General features: G+C 38.9%; 3 protein-coding genes across 3 annotated transcripts; 1 reads left to right on the plus strand and 2 right to left on the minus strand.

Annotated features, from left to right (window-relative positions):
- Nucleotides 1-69: 69 nt before the first annotated feature.
- Nucleotides 70-11,900, minus strand: LOC130972018 (uncharacterized). Its single transcript, XM_057897145.1, has 24 exons — nt 11,663-11,900; nt 9,499-9,632; nt 9,119-9,203; nt 8,952-9,005; nt 8,558-8,649; nt 8,361-8,464; nt 8,189-8,258; nt 7,380-7,785; nt 6,833-7,159; nt 6,404-6,610; nt 6,116-6,211; nt 5,964-6,024; nt 5,737-5,864; nt 5,301-5,547; nt 5,035-5,135; nt 4,804-4,928; nt 4,556-4,679; nt 4,418-4,476; nt 1,999-2,095; nt 1,627-1,816; nt 1,430-1,537; nt 1,071-1,198; nt 503-562; nt 70-409 (listed from the first exon to the last, which is right to left on the minus strand). The coding sequence occupies exons 1-24, from the start codon at nt 11,705-11,707 to the stop codon at nt 305-307; spliced, it is 3,153 nt and encodes a 1,050-aa protein (XP_057753128.1). The 5' UTR covers nt 11,708-11,900; the 3' UTR covers nt 70-304.
- Nucleotides 3,109-4,431, plus strand: LOC130972034 (serpin-ZXA-like). The gene has a single exon (XM_057897146.1). It carries the CDS (start codon nt 3,484-3,486, stop codon nt 3,991-3,993), a length of 510 nt encoding a protein of 169 aa, XP_057753129.1. The 5' UTR covers nt 3,109-3,483; the 3' UTR covers nt 3,994-4,431.
- A 9,639-nt stretch (nt 11,901-21,539) lies between the features above and the next one.
- On the minus strand, nt 21,540-22,262 carry LOC130975559 (uncharacterized). Its single transcript, XM_057900335.1, has one exon. The coding sequence runs from the start codon at nt 22,260-22,262 to the stop codon at nt 21,540-21,542; it is 723 nt and encodes a 240-aa protein (XP_057756318.1).
- Between the last annotated feature and the right edge of the window lie 1,932 nt (nt 22,263-24,194).

Genomic DNA, 24,194 nt, shown 5'->3' on the forward strand with positions numbered 1-24,194 from the left:
TTTCATGCTTTACTTAGCTTGTTTGAAGATTCAAGAATCAATGCAATAATTTACCTTATCGTAAGATTGTTAGATCAAATTCTTAATGCTCATTTTGGTCCTGTTCTCATCAACTCGGCTTATTTACACGTATATTTATTTGTGAATATTTGAACACTGAATAACAACCCAAAACTAATAGAAATATGTGTGAGGAAAGGTTCACAATTTTAAAGAGAATATACAAAACTATAAAACAAACTTAAATACAAGTTTTTTTTCCCAACAAAAACCGGGTAAACTGAATCCACTTGTTCAGTGCCTTTTATGAACTTCGTCTATCTTGTTCTGCTGTTCGGAGCACTTGATTTGCCAATGATGAAAATGACTTTGCTGTGTCTTGCATTTCTGCAGTTTTAACATTAATGCCCTGCCAAATCATAAGAGTAAAATGTGAAAAATGAAGAACATACTTCTTTTTTTGTGTTCTGCATTTTTTTTGTGTTAAACCAAAATATTTTACCTGCAGTTTGTTCAAGTTCTCACGCAGCTTGCTTTCCGACAGTTTAGCAGCACTTTTTTCCTGCATTATCAGATTTTTTTTGAATCTTTTTTTGTTTCTAATGCATCTTAGGAGATTATTAAAAACTTCAAGTATGAATTATGTGCTAAAGCACAGTTTTCTCACTACTCTATGGTGGTCTAGCCAAGAAGTACTCGATGATTAGACAAAATATAACAGAATCTTTGTCAGAATTTACGGCGGCGATTCAATAACAAGTGGTGGGATCAACCCTTTCGTTGCAAGGCCAAGGAGTAAGGACAATGTCACCTCATTCTGGTGACAAAGTTCTAGTTCTCGAATATTTTCCGAGTCTAATTATCGATCAAAAAGTTTGTGTTAGTTTTTTCAAATGGTAGTCGCTAGACCTACGAAACCACGATTACTTGATTAATAAGTTTACTGAGATTAACTAACTATGATGACTGAGAAGCTCGCATAAGTAGATGGATTGTTATGTGATGAAAATGGAAATTCCATGCATGATAGTGATAGAGGATGCATACTCAGGAAGATATATATTACTTACATTGGAACAAGAATAAGAAGAGAATCCATATTTTTTCTTAATTTGATCAACTGTTCCGGCTTGCTCTTCTTGTTGATCTTCCTTTGCTGATGTTTTGTGAATGTTTCCCTTCATCTCTTTCAACTTACCTGCATTTGGATGCTCAATTAAACTAATTTAGCTAGTGTTCAGTGTTTAATCGTCTTCATTTATATCTTACAAAGCAAAAGTTCTTAGCTAGTTAGAATTGATTTTGATGTAAAGTGATTTATGTTTGGTAGTTCCTAAAACTTTCCACTTCTCCCAAAATCAACTGAAGAACATGAGAGAATAATTGACTCACAAGAAGTAAAACTGAATTGAGTCATTTTCCCGCTAACCTTTTAGAGCATGAAACTTTCCAGCCAATTTCTTCTTGTTAAGAGCTCCCAATCCCAATTTGTTTTGTTCTCTGTGTTTTTCTTGATGATCATCTATGTCAATGTCATCTATACAAGAACAATTAAGAACATTTCAGATTGTATATAGAAATTCTATGAATACAGACTCATGCCTTAGATAATGTAAGTATTTATACCTATATTTAGATCAAGATCATCTTCATCAGCAGTCAGGTTATCATTATTATCTGCCTCAGAAGGAAAATTTGGATTCGAAAAGATGACTGAGAGTTCCTGGATACTCTCTTTAGAATCTTCTGTTTCCGGAATCAGGGCATGCTTTTCTTTACCACCGGTGAGATCTTTGATAACTGAGCTGAATATTCCCTAGGGAAGCCAAAGAGCAAAGCAAGCACCATTACTTCCAAAGATAATATCAGCTAAGAATGGATCAAGTGAGGAGAATATGATATGAAATCTAACTCAATAGGGTAGTTTGTCACAATCCATTGCTGTAAATCTTTTGGGCCAACAGATAGTTTGCAAAGTTTAATAAAGTTTGTGTGTACCTTTTTCTTTTCCTTATGAATGGCTTGGCTAGGGACAAGCTCTTCTTGTGATGCCATCCTTTCTTTGCTGTAGATGGTGCTGACAGAATCCAAAAGCCTAGAATGAAGTCAAGCAATTTGTGAGAATGAATTACTTAGATGCATGGATGCTTCAAATTAGTATTTTAAGTTAAATATTCATATATACTATCTTCTTTCTCATACTATCTTCTTTAGTATTTTAAGTTAAATATTCTCCTAGTTTTATATCATATATTTGTTAGAAAGGTAAGAGAGAACAGTAGAGAAAAAGTTTGTCCAGTTATGCGGAATGATACAATATAGAAGCATATTTATAGGCCCTAAAAGAATCGAAATAATAAAGACGTAATATCCTATAATAAATATTCAGATATGCTAAATAATGTTAATTGATCTAATTGATCCTAATTATACTTTAACAAAATAGAATATTCATATTGCCCTCAAAATAAATAGAACTTGAAAGGAATTATTTTGATTCAACCAGCGCGATTTAGTAAATTAGTTATAGGAACCGATTCTATAAATCCATAAAGTTCTCAATGGAATAATTCATTTTATTATTAATTAAGAATTTTGTATATAGCTAGAACAACTTCACAAATTGCAAATATTAATTTGTTAAGAATGAACCGAATTGAAGCTATAGTATCATCATTAGCTAGAATCGAAATATTCGCGAGATCGGATCACAATTTGTATCGATTAAACAAATTGTTGGAATTTCCAAAGTGATACATTCTCTAAGAGTGGTATACTCCTCTTATTGATCAACGATTATGAAAATATCGGGTAAGTCAGTCATGTATTTAATGCCACCCAAATAGATTTCTAAGTACTATAACTGTCTCTTCAAAATAGGGTAAACTATGGATTCTGCCCCTTTTTTTATCTGTTCTCAAGGACATGAACTTATGAAATCTCGTTTCTGTACTATACTATTTAGTTAATATGCCGCTGAGCCATTTTTTATTAACATAATGACAACTAGCTCTTGTTGCGACCTGTGCTATTAAATCCGCATCTTTATTTTTTGTGCTAACAAGTAAAAATTGTTTTCCCTTATTTGCCGCATCAAAAACCAAATCACAAGCTTTTCATAAAAAGCCAGCCGTTTTGTAAGATTTAGAATATGAATACCTTATGTTTTGTTTTTGGATATATAAGGTGTCAAAAAATATCTTTAAATTCCCAGTGTTCCATATCAGAAACGAGTTTTTAAGAAACTACTAGAGTTTTGGTTGAAAGGTCTGTAAGAGAAAGTTGTTTTGGGGGAAATGATACCTGTTGGTATCGGATTCAAAATGGAAACACTCTCCAACTCTGCCCCCAACGCCGCCACCACCACCACCTCCAATGACGGTGAGAAAGCGACGGCCGCTCAGGTGATCACTCCTGAATTTAGGCTTGCAAATCACTTATTACTCTCGAAATCACTTGCAAATCGAATTGAAGGACGTGATCATGGCTAACACACTCTACTTCAAAGGATTATGGAGAGATAGTGGCACCTTCAGAGAAAAAGATACACAGGATGGTGACTTTCATCTCTTGGATGGTGGTGGCTCAGTGAAGGTTCCCTTCATGGATGGAAGTCACAACCATTACGCCATTGCTCATCATTATCAAGATTTCAAGGTCCTCAGTCTTAATTACAAGGAAGCCAACGAAAATGGCCCCAAAAGGATGTACGCCATGCACATTTTTCTTCCTGATGAAATCAACGGCTTGCCGGCTTTGGTCGAAAAGGTATGTACTGAATCTGAATCTCTTGAAAACATGCTCCCGAACGGTTATAAAAACTTAGGTGTGTTAAAGATCCCAAGATTTAGGCTATCTTTTATGGTTGAGGCTTCTCCAATGTTAAAGAAGATGGGTTTGGTGTTACCATTCATGGAAGGAGCTTTGACTGAAATGGTGAGGAGAGAGCTGCGTATATTTCCGACATTATCCAGAAATGCATCATTGAAGTGAACGAAGAAGGGACCAAAGCTGTTGCAGCTGGAAGGTTGCAAATACCTACCACTGCAGGAAGAGGAAGAAGAACAAGGGAGAAGCCTCCTCCTCCTTTTGACTTTATTGCAGACCATCCATTCTTGTTTCTGATCAGAGAACAATTTACTGGAACTGTTCTTTTTGTTGGTCAAGTGCTCAATCCTCTTTACGGTTAATGCCATGGTTATCAATATACCAAAAACCTCAAATTACTAGGTTACTGGTGAGTTATTGGTCCAACTTTATGATATGAAGACGATTCGATGCGAATGCTAATTGATCTAATTGATCCTCATTATACTCTAACAATATTAAAGCCGACTTGTATCTTGTAACTTCTAACTTCTAAGCACAGTCTTATCCTCGTATATGGTAGTATTTTTGTGGTTTATTAAGAAATTACCTGAAAATTTTTCTTTGGACCAATGCTGAGAACACAAGAATTTCTTGATCACCACTAACCTGTAAAAATGGAATTTGGGTCAATTACTTGAATCAAACAAATGTATAAGCTTTTACAAGTAAAAAAATATGGCCATACCAAAACAAGATCTCCTCTTGATGAACAACACATCTGGATGTCAGAAAATGATCCAAGTTTTGGAGGTGAATAGTTGAAACCTCTAATAGAAGTCTCCACAATCAAGGATAATTCCGGCAAAGACCTAAATATTTGAAGTGTGTGTCTAGTTATAAAACATTTCGCTAAAAAGGCGAAATACTTGACGTGCAAGCCAGAAATTATGAATAATTTAAGTCATAATTTGTGTTATATACTCTTCTCTTTACCTTAATTCTACTTTTCCATTGGTGAAAAGGAGCGTAAGGCCAATATCATTATTGCTGTGAAATGTTGATGCCCAGCAACATGAAGAAGAATGAAACTTCTTCTTATAGAGCACCTTTTTTGTTCCCTGTAATGCAAGAAAAGCATTGTTGCAAGCATTGGCTAACAAATAATTTTCTTGTTAGACATGATTCTGGATTGTTATTATGGCATCATGCATTAAATTAAATTACCTGAACAGCATGAACTAATGAATAGACATACAAAGCCTTCTCAGAACAAAGCAGAATATGTGATTGCTTTGTTGTTGCATCCTCACTGTTACCCTGTCCATCTGTGTACAATGATATTAATAATCACCTCTATCTTTCTGATAGTTTGCTTCATAAATATCAGCATTCAACAATATTATTAAACTATATTGATCCTAAACAGAATAAGCATCTGCATTGAGTTCTTGATAAATTTGATCATTATGTTATCTTTTGTATAGGCTTACCCAACACCTGCATAAATAGAGCTCTAGAGGGCTTCTTTGGATGAACACTTCCATTGCCAAGTGTGTTTCCAGTTTCACTATCAAGTGCAAGAATAGATGAGTCCTTTGTTCCGACCACTAGAATGTTCTTCGCAAAACCCTGCAGACTGCATGTTAGGAAGTGTAGATCGACAATGCCGGCGGATATTTCGCTAGCAATGTTTTTCTGATACAGCAATGTTGGTCCATCCATGCTAAAAACTGAAACCTGTAACAAACAATAGTTAAGGAACTAAAAATCCAAACAAATGATAAGGGTTAATATAAATGCAAAACTCACATATTTTCTTACAACTCAGGTATCTGACCTCAAATTCATATCTAAGGATACTTTTGGACAATGAGCGAAAAACACATTTTCAAGATTGAAATAAAAAGGTATAAAGTATAATCTCACATGTCCTTGATCAGAACCAACTGCAAGATGTGTTGAACTGTGATTTATGTTCATAGAAAGCACAGCACCATTAGTCTTCAGAACTTTTACACTCTGGATTATATGATCAGTTCCTTTCTTTGAACCGCCTGCACAAAGAGGAATCGAAATGAAAGTTGCTGTTAATTAAAATATTTAAGAGTTTTAGCTTTCTGATAACAAAGAAAATTCTATATTCTATGTCATACCAGTAAGAGACATGAAGCTGTTGGTAGTATATGGTTCAGGTTTGAATCTAAATAAGCGAACCTGTTAATCATGTTTATGGAAAACATATTATAACTAGGAAAGGATGAAAATTTAAGAAAATGATCACAATGTATCATCGAAGAAATCTAACCGTTCCGCTCTGATCACCAGAAACAAGAAGAGGATATGTGCTATCAAAAAATAATGCTGTCAAGGGTATGCCACTTAAAGAAAAATCATTTTCACTCTGCATTAAGATCAAGGAAAAAGATTAAGAAAAGAACTTATGACTGAAATTATGCTAACTATTAAGTTCTAAATCATGAATATGGAAAAGGGGACTTGATTACAAACTTTTAAACTAACTATAAAGATCCAATTGAAAATTAATTGAAACTATTGGGATGTCTAGGATAATTTAACCACGAAAAAATATTACCTGTTGCTTTAACTGCAGAATTGGGATGAAAAGGGGACATGAAGCATCCCAGAAGTTTAGAGCACCATTGCTGTGTCCAGTTATGTACAGATTTTGAACTTTTGAGAATCCAGTAAACTTTGCGGAACTCATCAGTGTAGACCCGTCCTTTTGATTAGTTTCGACCGTAATAAGTGGTGGATAATTTTTTATCAGCTCTCTATAATACTATGTCACCATAGAAAAGAAAATCACAAACAAGTACATTAGTATAGAAGATGTAAATTTCAAGAAAGAATGAATATATGGATTAAATTTCAGGAGCACTCATTAAATGTGCTTCATAAGTATGCAAGTATTTCTTGCAGACTATGCAGCTTAATGGAGTGTCCGTGCTTCTTATGTCGAGTGAAAAACAATCCAAATTCATAACTCCTATTAATTTATTACCTCCTCTTCAATGTTTAATACATCGGTAGTGTTGGATATGAATTTTGAAGTTGTGATGCTTGAATCTGCAAATGGTAATTTCACAGTCACTTCCTTTGGAAGTGAGGGTGAGGACTTGGATTGGCTTTGTATCAGATATCTTTCAATCAAGCCATCATCATATTGATATATATGGCCTGATTTCCCAATCAGAATCAAAGATTCTTGTCTGTGCTTGCTTTGTTCATTTGAAGTTGCTGATATGAGCTCCATGGCAACACAACTTTCAGACAAATGAAGGCCCAACTTAATCGTGCGAGATTCTATGTTCTCATTCAATAACACTACCTGCATCATAGAAAGTTTCAACCATGATCTCAAGAATTTCTATCTAGGTTAATTACTATAGAACTTTTACTTATCTAGGATAGAAATTCTGAAAAGTTAGTATGAAAATTAAAGAAATAAACCTAGAAGCATCTGAAAGTATTTTGAAGAATCCGGTATCACACAAATCCGATACAAACAAGCAATTCTGATAATATTTTCAGCAAAAACATGCGAATACCTGCAATGAGTTTAAAGAAGATGCATCATCACAATCTCCCATGACATATAATCTACTAGCCTTCCCTTCAGCATAAATCCATTTCATTGATCCTATGGGAATTTTCTCTGACTTGTATCCCAAGTTAAGTTTAAGAAGAGGAGTGTTCTGTGTAGTATTATGATCCGGCGCTGATGCTGAACTGTCTCGTCCGATGTTTAGGGAAGGGATACTCCAAACGAAGATCTCTCCGTTGTTGTAGCCTACAACAACTTTGCTTCCAAAAGGACATGACCAACATGCAGAAGAAACTTTCTTTGTTTCACTATGGAGTGGTTGTGACATGTTTCCACCAGTTTTGAAAACAGTTTTGCTTTCTCTAATATCCCACAAAATTATCTGGCCATTTCTAAAGATTATCAGAACCCTGCATTGAAACAAAAAACAGAAACTTGAATTGACTGAAATTTTTATACTGCCATCGTATCAAAATTAAGTCTTTCCGTATGCACTCGAGTGTATAATAGTACAAAAGTTTTCAATCAAGTTCTTATAGCTTAAACATTTCAAATTCATTTCCAATATTTTGTACAAACATTTTTCAACCAGGTCCATAAGAATTATCACAAAACTTTATAATGTGTGAAAACTTTATATGGCAATGTATCATTTGGTATGTACTATGTAGGTTTCATCACAAAATGTTAGAACTAGGGATCCAATTACAAACTTCTATATAACTTATAGAGACTTGATTACAAACTTTAAAATTATAGAGACCTAATTGAAATTTGTGGAAAATCTAGAGATAATCTTGAGAGTAATTTCACCTTTTACTTTCAGCTGCTGGTTGAGGCAGAATATGTGTCACAACAGTATCATCAGGCACTTCAGAATCTCCTAAATAATGTGATTAAGGAACTTAAGCTCAAATAATTAATGAATCAATGTTAATCAACTATTCTACAGCAAAATAGATACTAATGTATCTCAAATTCTCACCGTAAGAAGCCGAGAGGGGTATTGTGTACTGCATTTGAACCATATGCCAAGGTTCTTGATCAATCTTCAACACTGAAATATTACCATTAGAATATCCAATGTACCTGCCAATGGAAAAATGCATATGATAAATTTTGGACCTCCCTCAAAAATTAATTTTTGATAGTTTAGCATGAATTGTGCATATTATTACTTACATATATAGGCTATGTTGTATGACTGCAAAGGAAGTGATTTCTTCCTTCACAATGTAAGCATCTGACAAAAGTTTCTTGTCTATGTCCCAAACCTAAATATGATATTTCTTAGAAGAATCAATTAACTTACTAGCACATTAATTTTTTGCTTTCGATATTGTAATGTAATGTAATATCAGTGCAAAGGAATTTTACATTGTCAACCAATAGAAATTTTAAGGAAGTGTCAAGTCAAGATACATGACCACCAATTATAACTATCTACGATTATTTGCTATCTATTAGTTGACCTGTAAAACTGTTTCGCACTGTCAATTCATAGAAATTATTCTCAACAATGCAATGCAGAGGCAGCTAGACAAATTGTTATAAATGCAAGAGAAAGTTAACTTGCCTCAATATGATTATTGGAAGTAACATTTATAAGAATGCCTTGGTTCTGGATGAACTGCATTATATCAAATGTGAATGTCAATGTGAGTGTTACAATACAATGCATACTTATATGTGTATATAACTTATATATAGGGAAATTTGATCATGAAAAGTAAGGGCCATCACCTGTAAGAACTTGCTAGGCAATGGCTCACTAGATTCAAGTAGGCCTTGGGAATTACCTTTACCATATAGTTTAATCCGACCATCCCTTTTTGGAAATAAATCTCAACACAATCAGTTTCGACTTGAAGCTTATGAGGACAAAAAAAGGATCTCATTTAATAACACTTAACATGTTCAAATATTCCATTTCCATGATAGATTTCACATAGGAAAGAGTACAACAACACAAAACCAGTTAAGTAAAAAGAATTATCCACGAAAGACGACAAAGTTACTCGTGAAAGAACAAAAATTCTTCAAATACACTCAAAAGACTCGTTGACAAAACTATTGAAAAGACTTAGAATTAGGCTAGGGCCAAGGGGAATGAATGAAATTACTTTGTTGAAATGGCCAGTATCATGTGAGTATTGTCAAAAGCAAAGTTTGCAGCACCAGATGGCACCCCATTATGAAATAACAACCTTGGATCCACATCACTTGCTTTTAATCCATCTGAGGAATTTCCTCCTGGCTGCAACCATGAATGCAATGCAATGTTAAGTCTGTATTTGTTTGAAGTTTGAAGTAAGCTAAAGATAGTTGGTATAGATAGTAAAGATTCTATATGTTAGTACTAAGAATTGGACTCAGATTCTTGTGAAATCTAACTTTGTTCTTTACTAACTGTGCCAACGATCTTTAGTAGTAGATTCATGTAAAGAACTATGCAACTATCATCGTTAGATTGTAGAACTATTCCCTATCAAATTATCAATACTATTTTCCAACACTTGTGTGAAGAACTTCAACTTCTATATTACCATCACAATCACCACTATTCACCACATTTTTACCAAATATCAAGTGAATTTTTTATTTAGCAGAAAACAACCATTATAGTTCAGTATAATTATGACAATATGTTACATAACTTTTAATAATAAATTTTCGAAGCTATCAAACTCTTCAGTAAAATAACTAAAGAAGTTCAACTAGCTACCAACTGTACTAAAGTCTCTGATTAAAGTAGCAAAACACTTGTTCTATCAGGCTGCATTTGGAAGGAAATCGGAGACCTAAGAGATTGAGATTTTCTGTATTGTATTTGGTATAAAATATATTAGATTAAATTATGTTTTGATATGATGTTTAATTTAAGATAAATATAAAAATTAAGAGATAAATTTAAAATTTAAAAAATTAAATAAAAATATTTTTTTAAAAAAATATTATTAAAATTTCAATCTCCTTACTAAATCTCCACTTTCTAAGCACAGGAGAGACTGAAATTTTAAGCTCATGATTCAAATTTAATTCCAATCTCTAACCATCAAACACTATCTCATAGTCATAGACACAAAATAGATTAATTGAATATGCGAATATGGGACTCCAAATTTTTGAATCCACAAAAATGAAACTAAAATCTTAGTCCAATTCCATTGCTTGTTGGGACACTTGTTTAGTTCCCTGAATCCCAGGGCCTTGGATTCTGGTGGGGAGAGTAAGTGAGTACGTTTCATAGAATTAGAAACATTAATGCAAGAAAAATGGGTCCACACAAAAGACCTTCTAATTAAAAATACCACCGACCACTGTTCTCAAAGTTGGATAACACCGTATCTTTTTCCAATCTTCACTATTTGGTCAACAATTCAGCATTAAACAGTTAATATGACTTTTTTGTATATGTACTAAAAAGAATTTTTCTAAACCAATTCCTATTTATATTCGGTTCTTCAAACAGAATACAAAATGTCCGGAAAATGAAATTTGTTTTATTAAATTAATCAAATATTAGAGAAATGAAATTCAAAAATTAATTTGATATTATAATAAATTAAAATATTTTAAACAATTATCTAATCATATACACTACATTATAATTAAAAGTGTTTTCGTCATACAGTATTACTTTTGAAAGTTACCTATAAAAGCATATACAAGATAATATTAAAATTTCTTTTTTTTTGTGTGTAGTAGCGTAATATTAAAGCATATAAAATGATCCAACCTGCTCAAATTCTAATATATTGTGAAGACTACTAACTACACTAAGGAGACATATTTCACACCAAAATTAATTTTTCTTAAAAACAAAATAAAATACAATCCTATTAGATAACGAACAAAAGTCTAATCAACAACAAATCAATAAATATTTTTAAATTAATTCTGTATTAATTAGTTGTCACTAATTTAAATTTTATTTTTTAAAAAATATAAAATTAATAATTATTATTTACAGTTATTAAAATTAGTCGGTTAAAAATTATTTACCTATACGTTCTTTTTTTGAGAATGTCATTAATATATTTCATTTTTCTATTAAAAAAAGGTTGAAGGTAGATCCAGATTACATGTAAAATAATATATAATCGAAGCTCGAATATCTAAGTTGAGAATCAGATGAAGGAAATTAAAGGGGAATTAATCTATGCTAGGAATAAGAAGTAGATTGAAGTGTAATTTTAGGTATAGCTAGGAAGTTGAGGAATGAATAATGAAGAAGAGGGAGAAAGAATTGAGAATGGAATTGAAATGAATAATGATCGATCTGACCTTCTTTATGGAGGCTTTTTCAACCAGCTTCTTCACGGCGAACATTGTTCAAATAATCTTAGAGATGATATGAATTCAAGGAAAGCAAATTGAAGAAGAAGAAGAAGAAGAAGAAGAAGTGGGGAATGTGCGTAGTTTGTGGCAGTTTGCAGTATCTGGTTCTGACGAAGAGGTGATTGATGAAAATATATACAATGCTTTTTCAAAGAACAGAAAGCACAACTAAACCAAAGATTCTTCTCACTTATGACAATGATGTTAATAGATTTCATCCTTTTTCTTTTGGCTACCAATTACCAAATTTAACGGTTGAAAATTTACTACAGTTCTTTTCACGTAAGTTTAATTAGTTATTAGATAATAATTTAATTAAATTTATTAAATTATTTAATAATTTTTAATTGTTAATTTCATGTGAAATTAATTGTATATGAATTCTACTAATTTAAATATAATGGTAATGTCTAATTTTAAATTTAGTTAATTAGTCTATTTATAAGTATTAAAAATTCGAATCTCATTATATATATATGATAATTTATTGATCAGCGATAAATTTTTAAATTAATCTCAGATTCTGTTCAAATTAATATTTTGCATATTGAGTTGAGAAATACTATAAAAAAATAATATCTGAATTTAAAAAAATAGCTGGATAATTTTACAATTATAATTTGGGATTTATGAAAATAAATTTAAATAATACAATATTATGTCATTTCTTAAAAAAAATAATTAAAAACTACAATTTACTAAAAACTAATACTTATTGAGTTATAGAGAAATTATTATCTATTTTTACAAGCAAATATGTAATTTATAAATAGCCAACCACAAATAAGTTGAGACAATTATTAATTTTTTATAAAGATATAATTATTTATAGTGTTTTTAATGTTGTATAACTATTTGTTGAGATGATTGTCCAAAAATATGCTGAAATTTAGTTTAGGATTTTCCTAATGAGCTTTTTAAAAATATTGTTGATATATATTATAGAAGTAGAGAATTTTGTTTTTCTCAATAATGCATTAAAAAAAAGTAAGAATTTATATCTTTTATTAAAATTGTTTCTTTTAGCCTAGAGTAGGGTTAATTCTTTTTAGTTAAAAAGACATGTCTTCTCTTCAAATGATGGTTAATTTTTTTGTATATTAAAAAAATTTTGATGTACTTAATTATTGGATTTTATAGTATTTTTTAAAATTTTGGGAATAATACAATATATTTCTTGTATTGACAATACAAAAAAATATATTGTTAATACAAGAGATGTATTATATTGTTTTCACAATTTTAAAAAATATCATAAAATTTAATAATTAAGTATTATACTAAGATTATACTAATATGTAAAAAAAATCGCCAAATGATCCCTTTTATTTTTAGAAGAAAACAAAATCTACAGAAATGAAAAATAAAGAAAATCTGTTATAGTGGATAGGATAAGATTTATCAAAAAGACATGTATCCTTGACTATGTATACAGTGTTAAAATGTTTAATTTCACTCACTCACTCACTCACTCACTCACTTACTCACTTTGACTTTGTCTTCACTCTTTAGAACGTGTTACTGTTTTCCTCGAACAAGTTAGATCCTACACGTGTCAGCTGTTGATAGTATAGTGGGACCCAAACGATGGATGGTGGAGCCCACACTATTATTACATATACGTGGCACAACCGAAGGGACTTTGCCTCATCCAATTGCGTTTTCTCTTCTCCCAACCCCCTTTTATTTTTGGAAATTTTATTACTATCTTTTTGGATTGTTTGGTACCATTAACGTTAATGTTACCTAATGTTAAGTTATGTTAATCAATTTAGGTTAGTCGATAATTAGTCTACTTAAATAACAATCCCACTAGGTATATATATATATATTTTATTGAAGAGGTTTCCATCACGTTTGCATGTGCATCTTCGACGGAAACGAGCAACAGAATTATAGAACCTTGGAAAAATTTAAAATGTATTGGTATATTAATATTTCAGTAATTTTAATCGTTAATTTTAATTATAAAAAGTATTGTTCGTTATCTGATGATCTCGAGTGTTTGACGGGTCGAAATGATTATGAGAAGTTGAGCGGGTGAGCCTTTGAACTGATGTGGAGGGAAAATTAGTGCGGGTTGCTGACGTCAGAGATAATGCGAAGCGTGGGGGTAGTCACTTGCAATGACATTCCGACAATCAAGTCAATGTTCGTACAACGTAATAGCCGAATTAGGTAAGAATGTTACGTACCTCGGGAGGAGAGCTGACTTCTCCCCTTATATATGGTGCTGGGTAGGCCCATGAGTGACCTAGCCCATTGGCCAAGAAGCTTCTATGAGCTGTCGCGGTCTATGTGGAAGAGTTAGGTCGGACCGGACCTTTGGGTCGGGGCTTTGGGTGTTGTTCCGAGGGGACCGACCCGTCTGGTAGCATGGGTCGCACCAGGGTGAGCCGGGCATGACGTGGGTCGGGTGTTCGAGACCAACCCGTCAGGTTCTTCCGGTTTGTGAGGGAAGGTTTGGGCCTGGATCGGGGGTGGTGCCCCGACCCGACAGCGAGTTGGGTTGGACCCTTGATGGTCCGTATCAGTGCCCCCAACATGCTTGCTTTGAGGCTTTGGACTCATGGCCAGGCGCGTTTATTCTATTCGCCGGGTCGAGTCGTGTCTATTTCCTCAGGAGCTCTTTGGTGGCGTTTCGTGCTTCTCACGCGTGGTCTTCTCGTTTCCAGTGTTGCCTCCTTGGCTTCTGCGCTGGTCATTAAATGCCCATCATTTCAAATGTTCGAAATTCGTGTGAAATAGCGATTATGCCCCTAGCTTTTTGGCGCTCTTCCTCGACGGTTATATTTTTACCCCATTTATTTTGTAACCCCTTTTTCACATCCTCATCCTATTCTTCTTCTGCATCTTTACTCTCTCGTGCTTTTTCTGCTTTTGGTTCTGTTCTTGGCGCATTAACTTTCTTCCTGCTTCCGGTGCTTCCTCTTTTCTTTGAATACCTTCTTTGTTTACTGGTATGTTGCTTTTCCCTTTGTTTTTATCTTTTTGGTTTCTGCATGTTCTTCTTTATGCATTTTTCTGGGTTTTTGTTTCGTCCCTGCAGCTTTTTCCTTCTTTAGAGGGGCGCTATTGGGTTTTTCTTTGGATTTTACTTGGATTTCTGGGTTAGAGTTGGTAGTATGGGGATTTTTTGTTTTTTACTGTTTCCTGGGGTTCCCGACCTCTCATTCTGACTAGGTGGTGCCCCCGCTGTAGGTATGGCTGATCAACCCGTGCCCTCGAACTAGGCTCAGCGTCCGCTAGCCGACTTTGTGGATCATTACGCGTGGGTTACTTCCGACGTGAGGGATACCCCATCCACAGTTACTCGGGAGAGCCTTCAAGAGCTTCAGCAAGCTGGGCTTTTGTGTGGTGGTGGTCCCGAGGAGGCGCACTACCAGGCCTACGTTCCTGCCGACCGGGAACGTGTTTGCCAAAAGAATTTGGCATCCCCGCGGGTGGTTGATTGGTTGTGGGTTTACAAGCCTATGTTTACCACCTTGGGGGTTCGCTTGCCCTTCTCTCCCTTTGTCATGGGTTTGGTGAATCGTTGTGACTCGCTCCTTCGTAGCTTCACCTGAATAGCTGGGCCGTGATTCGCTGTTTTGAAATGGTTTGCGAGTATCTGGAGATCCCGGTCTCTATGAATGTCTTCCTTTATCTCTTCCTTCTTACCAACCCTTCTCGGGAAGGAAAAACCAAAAAATGTTATATGTCTTTCCGGGCCCAACAAGGTCGGAGGATCTTCGGGCTCTTCAAGGATTCCTTTCATGATTTCAAACGTACCTTTTTCAAGTTCAAACCGATTGAGGGCCATCAGCAAGTGGCTTACGGCGGAGGGGGAAAGGCAGATCCCGACCTACTGAAGTTTTGGGGCGGGGTCGGATTGTTTGATTAAAGTTCCTTATGATTGGTTGAGCTCGGAAGAGCGTAACATTGCTGGCATTTTGTTGGCCATTTTTGGTGAGAAAAATCTTAATTCTCATCTGATTATGGGGGACCGGGAGACCGGTCGTTCACATGTTGGTGAGCTCTTCAGCTTTTTTCCTCGTATTTGTTGCTTTTTACTTCCCTATTGCTCACGCTTTATTTTTGCTTGTAGTTTCGATGGCTGGCGGGAGGACTACCCTAGCTCAGTTGATGAATCTCATCAATGATGATGAGGGTGATGAGGACTCTTTGGCGACTCCTTCAGCAAGCGAAGAGCAGGAGGTCACTGTTGAGGCTGGTGGCCAAGTTGTCGAGGCCAACCAAGCGGAATCGGTCGAGGTCCCTGTCGGGAATGCTCCTGAGAATCCTTCTGTTGAGGAGGAGATTCCTTTTAGGGAAGATGGTGTGGGGTCTGATGATGACGACCTGTGTGTTGTTGGGAACCCGAAGAAGAGGAAGTGGGATTCGGGGAAGTCCCTCTGCGTTATGGAGAATAATTTTGACACTGGGGGCTTTATCGAATCCCAGCTGCTCCCTGGTACTGAGGAGTTCTTTCAGGATGCCGATCTCTCGGGTCAAGCGAGGTGGATCTATCGTAGCCTTCTCCGTGCTGCCGCTATCGCCAAAAACGTAGAACCCGTCTTGGAGAACTTTCACTCTATGGAGGTGAAGCTTCGGAACACCCAGAAGGATCTGACTGATTCAAGGTCCTGGGAGGAGTCCCTGAGGGCAAAGCTGTCTAAGCAAGAGGAGAAGGCTAAGGTGGATGCTGAAGAGATCAATAGGTTGTTGGAGCGGGATGCCGCTTTGATGAAAGATCTGAATACTGCTCGTGGTACGGCTGCTGCTGCCGAGGAGAAGATCAAGGTCTTAGAGGAAAAGCTCAAGCTAGTGGAGAGCTCGGAGAAGGCTGTCCGGCAGGAAGCGGTCGCCCTGAAGAAGAAGAACAAGGATATTGCTAATGGTTCTCGAGAGGCCGTGAAGCTGACTGAGGAAGGGATCAAGCTTCAAGTTTCCGTGTTGGCTCCCGACCTCGACCTTTCTCAGGTGAGCGCCTTCAAGACAGTGGAGGGTGGGAAGATTGTTTACCTCAAGCCTTGAGATGGGTCCCTCTTTTCCTCTTTTTGCTTCTGTAATTTTGTTTTGCTTTTTGGGCCTTTGAAGGCGCCTTTTGGTTGTAATGAACACTTAATGCTTTTTAATTAGGCTGTTTTTATGGTAATTTTCGCCTGCTCGTACCGTCGTGGCTTTACTTTTATCGCTTTACTTTCTGTGCCGTCGTGGCCGTCTTTATGATAATTGCTCGCCTGTTCGTGCCGTCGTGGCTTTACTTTTATCGCTTTACTTTCTGTGCCGTCGTGGCCGTCTTTATGATAATTTCTCGTCTGTTCGGGCCGTCGTGGCTTTGTCCTTTTTATTGTTTTCCGCTCTCTCCGGGCCACCGTGGCCTTTTGACTTATCGCTTTTCATGGTATTTTATTGTTTTGTTGCGCGTAGCTTTTAAGTTTAGGGTCCCTATGGTTCCCGGGGTGATCAGTCCTGGGTTCCCGTTAGGTCGACCGCTCGTTCGCCGTTGTTTTTATTCATCGTTTTTTGGCGTAACACTTGCAAAGACAAAACTTTGTTATATGTATATGCATATGCAGCACTTTAAAACAAAGGGTAATGTGGTACATAATTTAAAGAAAACGACCGTGGAAAAAATAAACGACAGTGGATTTGGCTAGGTCACCAGGCTGTTAGGTTGCCTCCTCCTACGAGTAGAATCTTTTTAGGTTTGCCATGTTCCATGTCCTCGGCACCTCGCTTCCATCTAGTTTTTCTAGCTTGTATGCCCCCTTGCCGAGGACTTCTCTTACCCTGTAAGGTCCTTCCCAATTTGCAGCCAGCTTGTCTTTTCCTAGGGTTGGTGGTCCTATTTCGTTACGTCGCAAGACTAGGTCGCCTTCCCCAAGGTTTCTTTTTAGCACTTTGCCGTTGTATCTCAGGGCTATCCTTTGTTTGATTGCTGTCTCCGTCAAGTGTGCCATTTGTCTTGTTTCGTCGACCAGATCTTTCTCGACTGCCTCGTCTCCTCTCCCAAGGAGCAATCTTGGGCTTGGTTCTCCTATTTCAACTGGGATGACTGCGTCGACCCCGTATGTGAGTCGGAAGGGTGTTTCGCCGGTAGATGACTGTGGGAAGGTCCTGTTTGACCATAAGACTGAGGCCAGCTCGTCTTTCCATGAGCCTTTCTTGCCCTCGAGTCGTTTCTTTAGTTCTTTTAAGATAATTTTGTTGGCTGCTTCCACTTGTCCATTGCTTTGAGGGTGTTCGACTGAGGAGAACTTTTGCTTTATTCCTAAGCTCGAGGGGAATTCCTTGAACTTTTTATCAGCGAATTGTGTCCCGTTATCCGATATGACGGTTTCCGGGATTCCGAACCTAGTGATCACTTGCCTCCACATAAATTTTTGGTAATTTGCTGACGATATACTAGCTAGTGATTCGGCCTCCACCCACTTGGTGTAGTAGTCTACGGCTACTATCAAATATTTTACCTGCCCTGGCCCAGGTGGGAATGTCCCTAGGAGATCGACTCCCCGTTGGGCGAAAGGTCGGGGTACCATCATGGTGCTGAGCTCTTCGGGTAGAGCCTTGTGGAAGTTGGCATTTTCTTGGCACTTCTTACATTTCCTGACGAACTCCTGGGCATCCGACATCATTGTGGGCCAGTAATATCCTGCCCTGATGATTTTTCTTGCCAACGACCTTCCTCCAATATGATGACCGCAGCATCCCTCGTGGACTTCGCTTAGGATGTAGTCCGTCTGGTCGGGGTGTAGGCATTTGAGCAGGGGTTGGTGGAGCCCTCGTTTGTACAACTGTCCCTGTATGATCACATATTTGGGGGCTTCCCTTCTAGTGACCTGTGCTTCTCTCTCATCAGGGGGTGTCTCTGTATGCTCCAGGTATCAGAAGATAGGGTATATCCATGAGGGGGTTCTTGGGGTTTGGTTTGAACACAAGATGACTGCTGGCTCGGTTGCCATCCCTTGGATTAGCGACCTGTTCCCCGTGCATGGCTTGGTGCTCGCTAGTTTGAAGAGGAGGTCTGCTCGGGTGTTCCTTTCTCTAGGAACGTGTTGTACTATGACCTCCTCGAAGCCTTTGCATAACTCTCTTACCCTTTCTAGATATTTTTCTAGTAGTGCGTCCTTGGCCTGATAGCTGCCGTTTATCTGGGATGTGACGATCTGGGAGTCACTACTTACTTCTATCCTTGATGCTCTTATTTCTCTTACTAGGATTAGCCCTCCAATTAACGCTTCGTATTCTGCCTGGTTGTTGGAGACTGGAAAGTCGAACTTGATCGACTGCTCGTAAGCTACCCCCGCTAGATTCTCGAGGATAATCCCTGCCCCCCCCGAACGTTTGGTTGGATGCTCCGTCGACGTGGAGCTTCCATTGTATGTTCGGCATGTCGGGTGCCTCTCTTGTGACTTCTACCAGGAAATCCGCCATTGCATGCTCTTTGATTGCCTGCCTTGGTTCGTATCGCAAGTCGTACTGGGATAGTTCGACCGCCCATGCCATCATTCTACCCGCGAGGTCAGGTTTCTGGAGGACTTGCCGAATGGCCTGGTCGGTTCTTAGGATGATTACATGCCCTTGGAAGTATTGCTTGAGCCTCCTTGATGAGATTAGCAAAGCATAAGCCAGTTTCTCCAGCTTGGTATACTTCAACTCCGCTCCTTGGAGTACTTTGCTGATGAAGTATATCGAGTGTTGGGTCTTGTCTTCTTCTCGGACAAGGACTGCTACCCTGGCCTGTGTGGTCACTGCTAAGTATAGGTACAGGGGGTTCCCCTTCTTTGGGCTTACTGAGCATGGGTGGTTCTAATAGTACATTTTTGAAGTGGCTGAATGCCTCCTCACATGCCGGGGTCCACTCGAAGGCGATTCCTTTCTTCATTAGGTTGAAGAATGGGAGGGCCTTTTCTGCCGAGGCTCTAAGGAACCGGGATAGGGCTGTAAACTTCCCGGTATTACGTCTTTGATGCATCCTGGGCTTGTCATTTTGAGGACAGCTTCACATTTATCCGGGTTGGCCTCTACCCCGCGTTATGTTATCATGAAGCCTAGGAATTTCCTGGCCTCCATGGCAAATGCACACTTGAGTGGGTTGAGTCTCATCTTGAATTTTTTCAGTGCTTTGAAGACGGCTTGGAGGTCGTCTATAAGGCTACTTGGTTCTGCCATTTTTACCAAGATATCGTCGACGTAGACCTCTACTGTGCTGCTGATGAGATCATGGAAGACTCTGCTCATCAGTCTCTGGTAGGTAGCCCCTGCGTTTTTTAATCCAAACGGCATGACCTTGTAGCAATAGGTGCTCCCTGGTGTTATGAACACTGTCTTTTCCTGGTCAGGTTGGTGCATCAGAATCTGCTTATACCCAGATTATGCGTCCATGAAGTTGAGGAAATGATACCTTGCTGCCGAGTCTACCAAGGCATCGATGTTAGGGAGAGGGAAAGGGTCTTTGGGCATGTTTTGTTTATGTCGGAATAGTCGACACACATCCTCCATTTTTCACTAGGTTTTTTTACTAGGATTGCGTTGGATAGCCATGTCGAGTACTTGAGTTCTTTGATGAACTCGACTTCAAGTAGCCCAGCCATTTGCTTGGCGACCTCATTGGCGCTTTCTTGGGACATTTTCCTTCGCCGTTATGCCACTGGCTTCGCGTTTGGTTTGACGGCTAGCCGGTGGGCCATGACCTCAGGATCCAGTCCCGGAATGTCTGATGGCGTCCAAGCAAAGAGGTCACTGTTTACCCTTACAACCTCCATGAGGGGGCCCTTGAGCTCATGGGGCAGTTTTTTTTTTTTTACAAAGGTGAACTGTTCTGCTGACTTCCCTATCTGGAATTTTTCCATGTCCCCTTCTGGTTCGGGTCTCGGCTTGTCTTCTATCCTTAAATCCAGGTCTGCCAAGAACACGCCGGCTGCCTTCTTAGACTCCTTCCTTAGGGAGAGACTGGCGTTATCGCAGGCGACTGCTGCTTCTAAGTCTCCCCTAATGGAGCCGACAGCTCCTCTGTCCATCACGAACTTCATTGTTATGAATTTGGTGCATATCACGGCTGAGAATTCGTTGATGGTTTTTCTTCCTTGGATGATATTGTAGGTCGTGGAGTCTTTGAGGACTACGAAATCCGCCATAACCGATCTCTTGTCGACACCATTTCCTAAGCAGATTGGGAGCGAGATCGTCCCATCGGGCTTTATGTAGTTGTCACCTAGCCCCATGACCTCGTGCTGGTGGCTCTTGAGGTCGGATTCCCTTAGTCCCATGGCGTCGAACACATTCCTAAATAGGATGTTGGAATCTGCTCTAGTGTCGATGAGGATTCGCTTGAACAACCCGGTCCCAACCATTGCCGTGATTACCATGACGGGGGGTTCTCGGGGAAGTCGTGAAACCACTGATCTTTAGGACCGAAGGATATCATGGGGGGTCTTCCGCTTGAAGTGGTACAACCTTCTGCTGAGATAGAAAGTATCCGGGCATCCTTCTTTGCGGCCGATTTGGACTTGGGGGGAAGGTCGCGTCCAACCACAACGTTAACTACAAAAGTTGGGGGGTTATCTGTATTCCCTGCGGGTTCTTGCCTGGCCTTGACAGCCCGGGTGCGATCTTCTTCCGAGTGCTCCCGTTCCCGTCTTCTTGGTTCTCGAATGAGTCGGGAGAACTCACTCAGTTTTCCTTCTCAGATGGCCTGCTCCAAGGCATCTTTGAGGTCGAAACAATCTTGTGTCTTGTGGCCAAAACCTTTGTGATAATCGCAATACAGGCTTTTGTTGCCTCCCGTTCTTTCTTTCAATGACCTCGGTCGGGACATGATTTTCTTGTCTGCAATTTGCTAGTAAACCTCCACTATGGGCGCCGTGAGTGGCGTGTAGTTTGTGAACCTTCCCACCCGTGGAGGTTGCTTATGCTGTTTGGCTGGGGTTCCGTCCTTGGGGGCCTCCTTATATCTATCGACCTGAGGGACCTGACGGGCCGGAGGGTTAGGGAGCTGCCGTTTATTGGCTGCTACGACCTGACTTACTTCCTCATCATTGATGTATTCTTTGGCCACGCTTTGAATTTCCTGCATGGTCCACACAGGCTTAGTTGTGAGGTGCTTCCTAAAGTCCTCGTTTAGCAGGTCGTTTGTTAGGAAAAGACTAGCGACTGAGTCCGTGAGGCCGTCGATTTCCAAGCATTCATCGTTAAACCTGTCCAGAAACTTCCTGGTCAGTTCTCCGGGTTTCTGGGTGACCCATAGCAAGTTAATTGGGTGTTTTTCCTTAGCTATGCGTGTCGTGAACTGAGCCAGAAAGATTTGGGAGATGTTTGCGAAGGCCGTAAAGGACCTTTGTGGGAGGGTGTTGAACCATCGGATCGCTGGGCCGGCCAGCGTTACGGGGAATGCTTGGCACCTGACCGCATCGCCTACTCCTTCCAAGTTCATTCTCGCTTCAAAAGCGGTGAGGTGCTCTTGGGGATCCTTGGTCCTGTCGTACCTCATATCAGTTGGCTTGTCGAAATTCTTCGGAAGCCGGACCTTGAGGATCGAGGGGTGGAAAGGGGTGGCCCCCATGATTACGGGTTCTTGTTTCTTGGCTTTCCCTTTTTGGGACTCCCCATGGCCCTCGAACCTGCTTTGGTGAGGTCGAGAGGTCGCCTGTGTGTGTGCCTCCTCACCCCTTATTGGCTCCTTTCTAGGCTCTTGTGTCTTCGGGAAGGGGAGCAGGTGCGGGTGCGAGATCGGCTGGCGTCCCACAGGAGTGGCTGACGTCTTCGTGAGATCGGCTCCTCGTTGCCAGCTCCCGTTCTAGGTTTTGCGCTCTGTGTCTGAGCTCCTGCATGATCTTGGCGCTATCGGCTCCTGTCCGCCCGAAGGGACGCCTTTCAGGGGTTTTGGTATAGATCTGTTGGTTAGGCTGAACGGAAGATCGCGGGTGTTCGGCGGTACGAGCCGTCGAACTCGCCCTACTTAGGCGGGCCCCTCCTCCTTCGCGAAGCTCCTCCGACGTGGAAAGTTGCTCCATGTTTGCAAGGTCCCCACAGACGGCGCCAATGTTCGTTACCTGATGATCTCAGGTGCTCGACGGGTCGGGTGGTTATGAGAAGGTGAGCGGGTGAGCCCCTGAATTGACGTGGAGGGGAGATTAGTGCGGGTTGCTGACGCCGAAGATAGTGCGAAGCGTGGGGGGTAGACACCTGCAAGGACACTCCGACGATCAAGTCAGTGTCCGTACGACGTGGTAGCCGAATTAGGTAAGAATGTTACGTACCTCGGGGGGAGAGCTGACTTCTCCCCTTATATATGGTGCTGGGTAGGCCCATGAGTGACCTAACCCACTTGCCAAGAAGCTTTTATGAACTGTCGCAGTCCATGTGAGAGGGTTAAGTCGGGCCGGACCTTTGGGTCGGGTCTTCGGATGTTGCCCCGAGGGATTGACCCGTTTGGTAGCATGGGTCGTACCAGGGTGAGCCGGGCATGGCGTGGGTCGCATGTTCAAGACCAACCCATCAGGTTCTTCCGGTTTGCAAGAAAAAATTTGGGCCTGGGTCGGGGGTGGTGCCCCGACCCGACGGCGAATTGGGCTGGACTCTTGATGATCTGTAACAAATATGTATAATTAAAATTAATAGTTAAAAATTATTAAAATATTAGTATATCAATATACTTAAAAGCTTTTCTAAAACTTTTCAACTATATACCAATTTATCAGATTGACATGTGCCTCTTTTTACATTATTACAAAAAATAAAGAAGGTATTTGATAGAAAAAAAATTTACCCCATCAAATTGTATACCTTATTACATAACGTAACGTTTTCTCTCTTATAAGAGGTCCACATGCTAGAACTATTTTGAATTCTAAAACTTGAAAGCGAAAACAAGTGTGGTGTGACCTTTACCCTGCTTCTTTTACGTACATGAAATTATTACAACTTCAAATCTTCAATGACAAATAATATCAATCAAATATCTTATCTGCCACGAAAATCTTGTGAACTCTGACCTCATCATGAATGTGTATTTTTTTTTTTAAATGGATTAAATAGATCCCAATTTTAAATATTATATCACAAACTCACACACTTAACATTTTTAAAAGTTCTTATCCACCATTTGACATTACCAAAGTTTGAATCCAAATACAACATATTAAGAAAAATGCTAATGTGCTATCTCAATTAGGTTTCAAGTTTCAACTGCTCATCATAAATGTGTTTTTTTTTTGGACTTGATCATAAATGTGTTTGAAATTTGAATCTTTTTTCTTTTGGATTTGGATCTTCTAAAGTTTGAATTTTACTTTAGAGAGTAAAGTATGATCTTTCACCTTTGAATAGTTTCTCTTTCATATTTATTCTTGGTCCCACCTATAAAATCAATGGTAAGAGATTACACTTTACTCTCTAAAGTAAAATTCAAACTTTAGAGGATCCAAATCTTTTTCTTTTCGGCCATGTGTTCTTTAGGGCTGTGGGCCATGTGTTTGAATGTTTCCATTTAGAA

Source organism: Arachis stenosperma, chromosome 1, assembly GCF_014773155.1.
Source record: "Arachis stenosperma cultivar V10309 chromosome 1, arast.V10309.gnm1.PFL2, whole genome shotgun sequence".
In the NCBI taxonomy this organism is placed as follows: domain Eukaryota; kingdom Viridiplantae; phylum Streptophyta; class Magnoliopsida; order Fabales; family Fabaceae; genus Arachis; species Arachis stenosperma.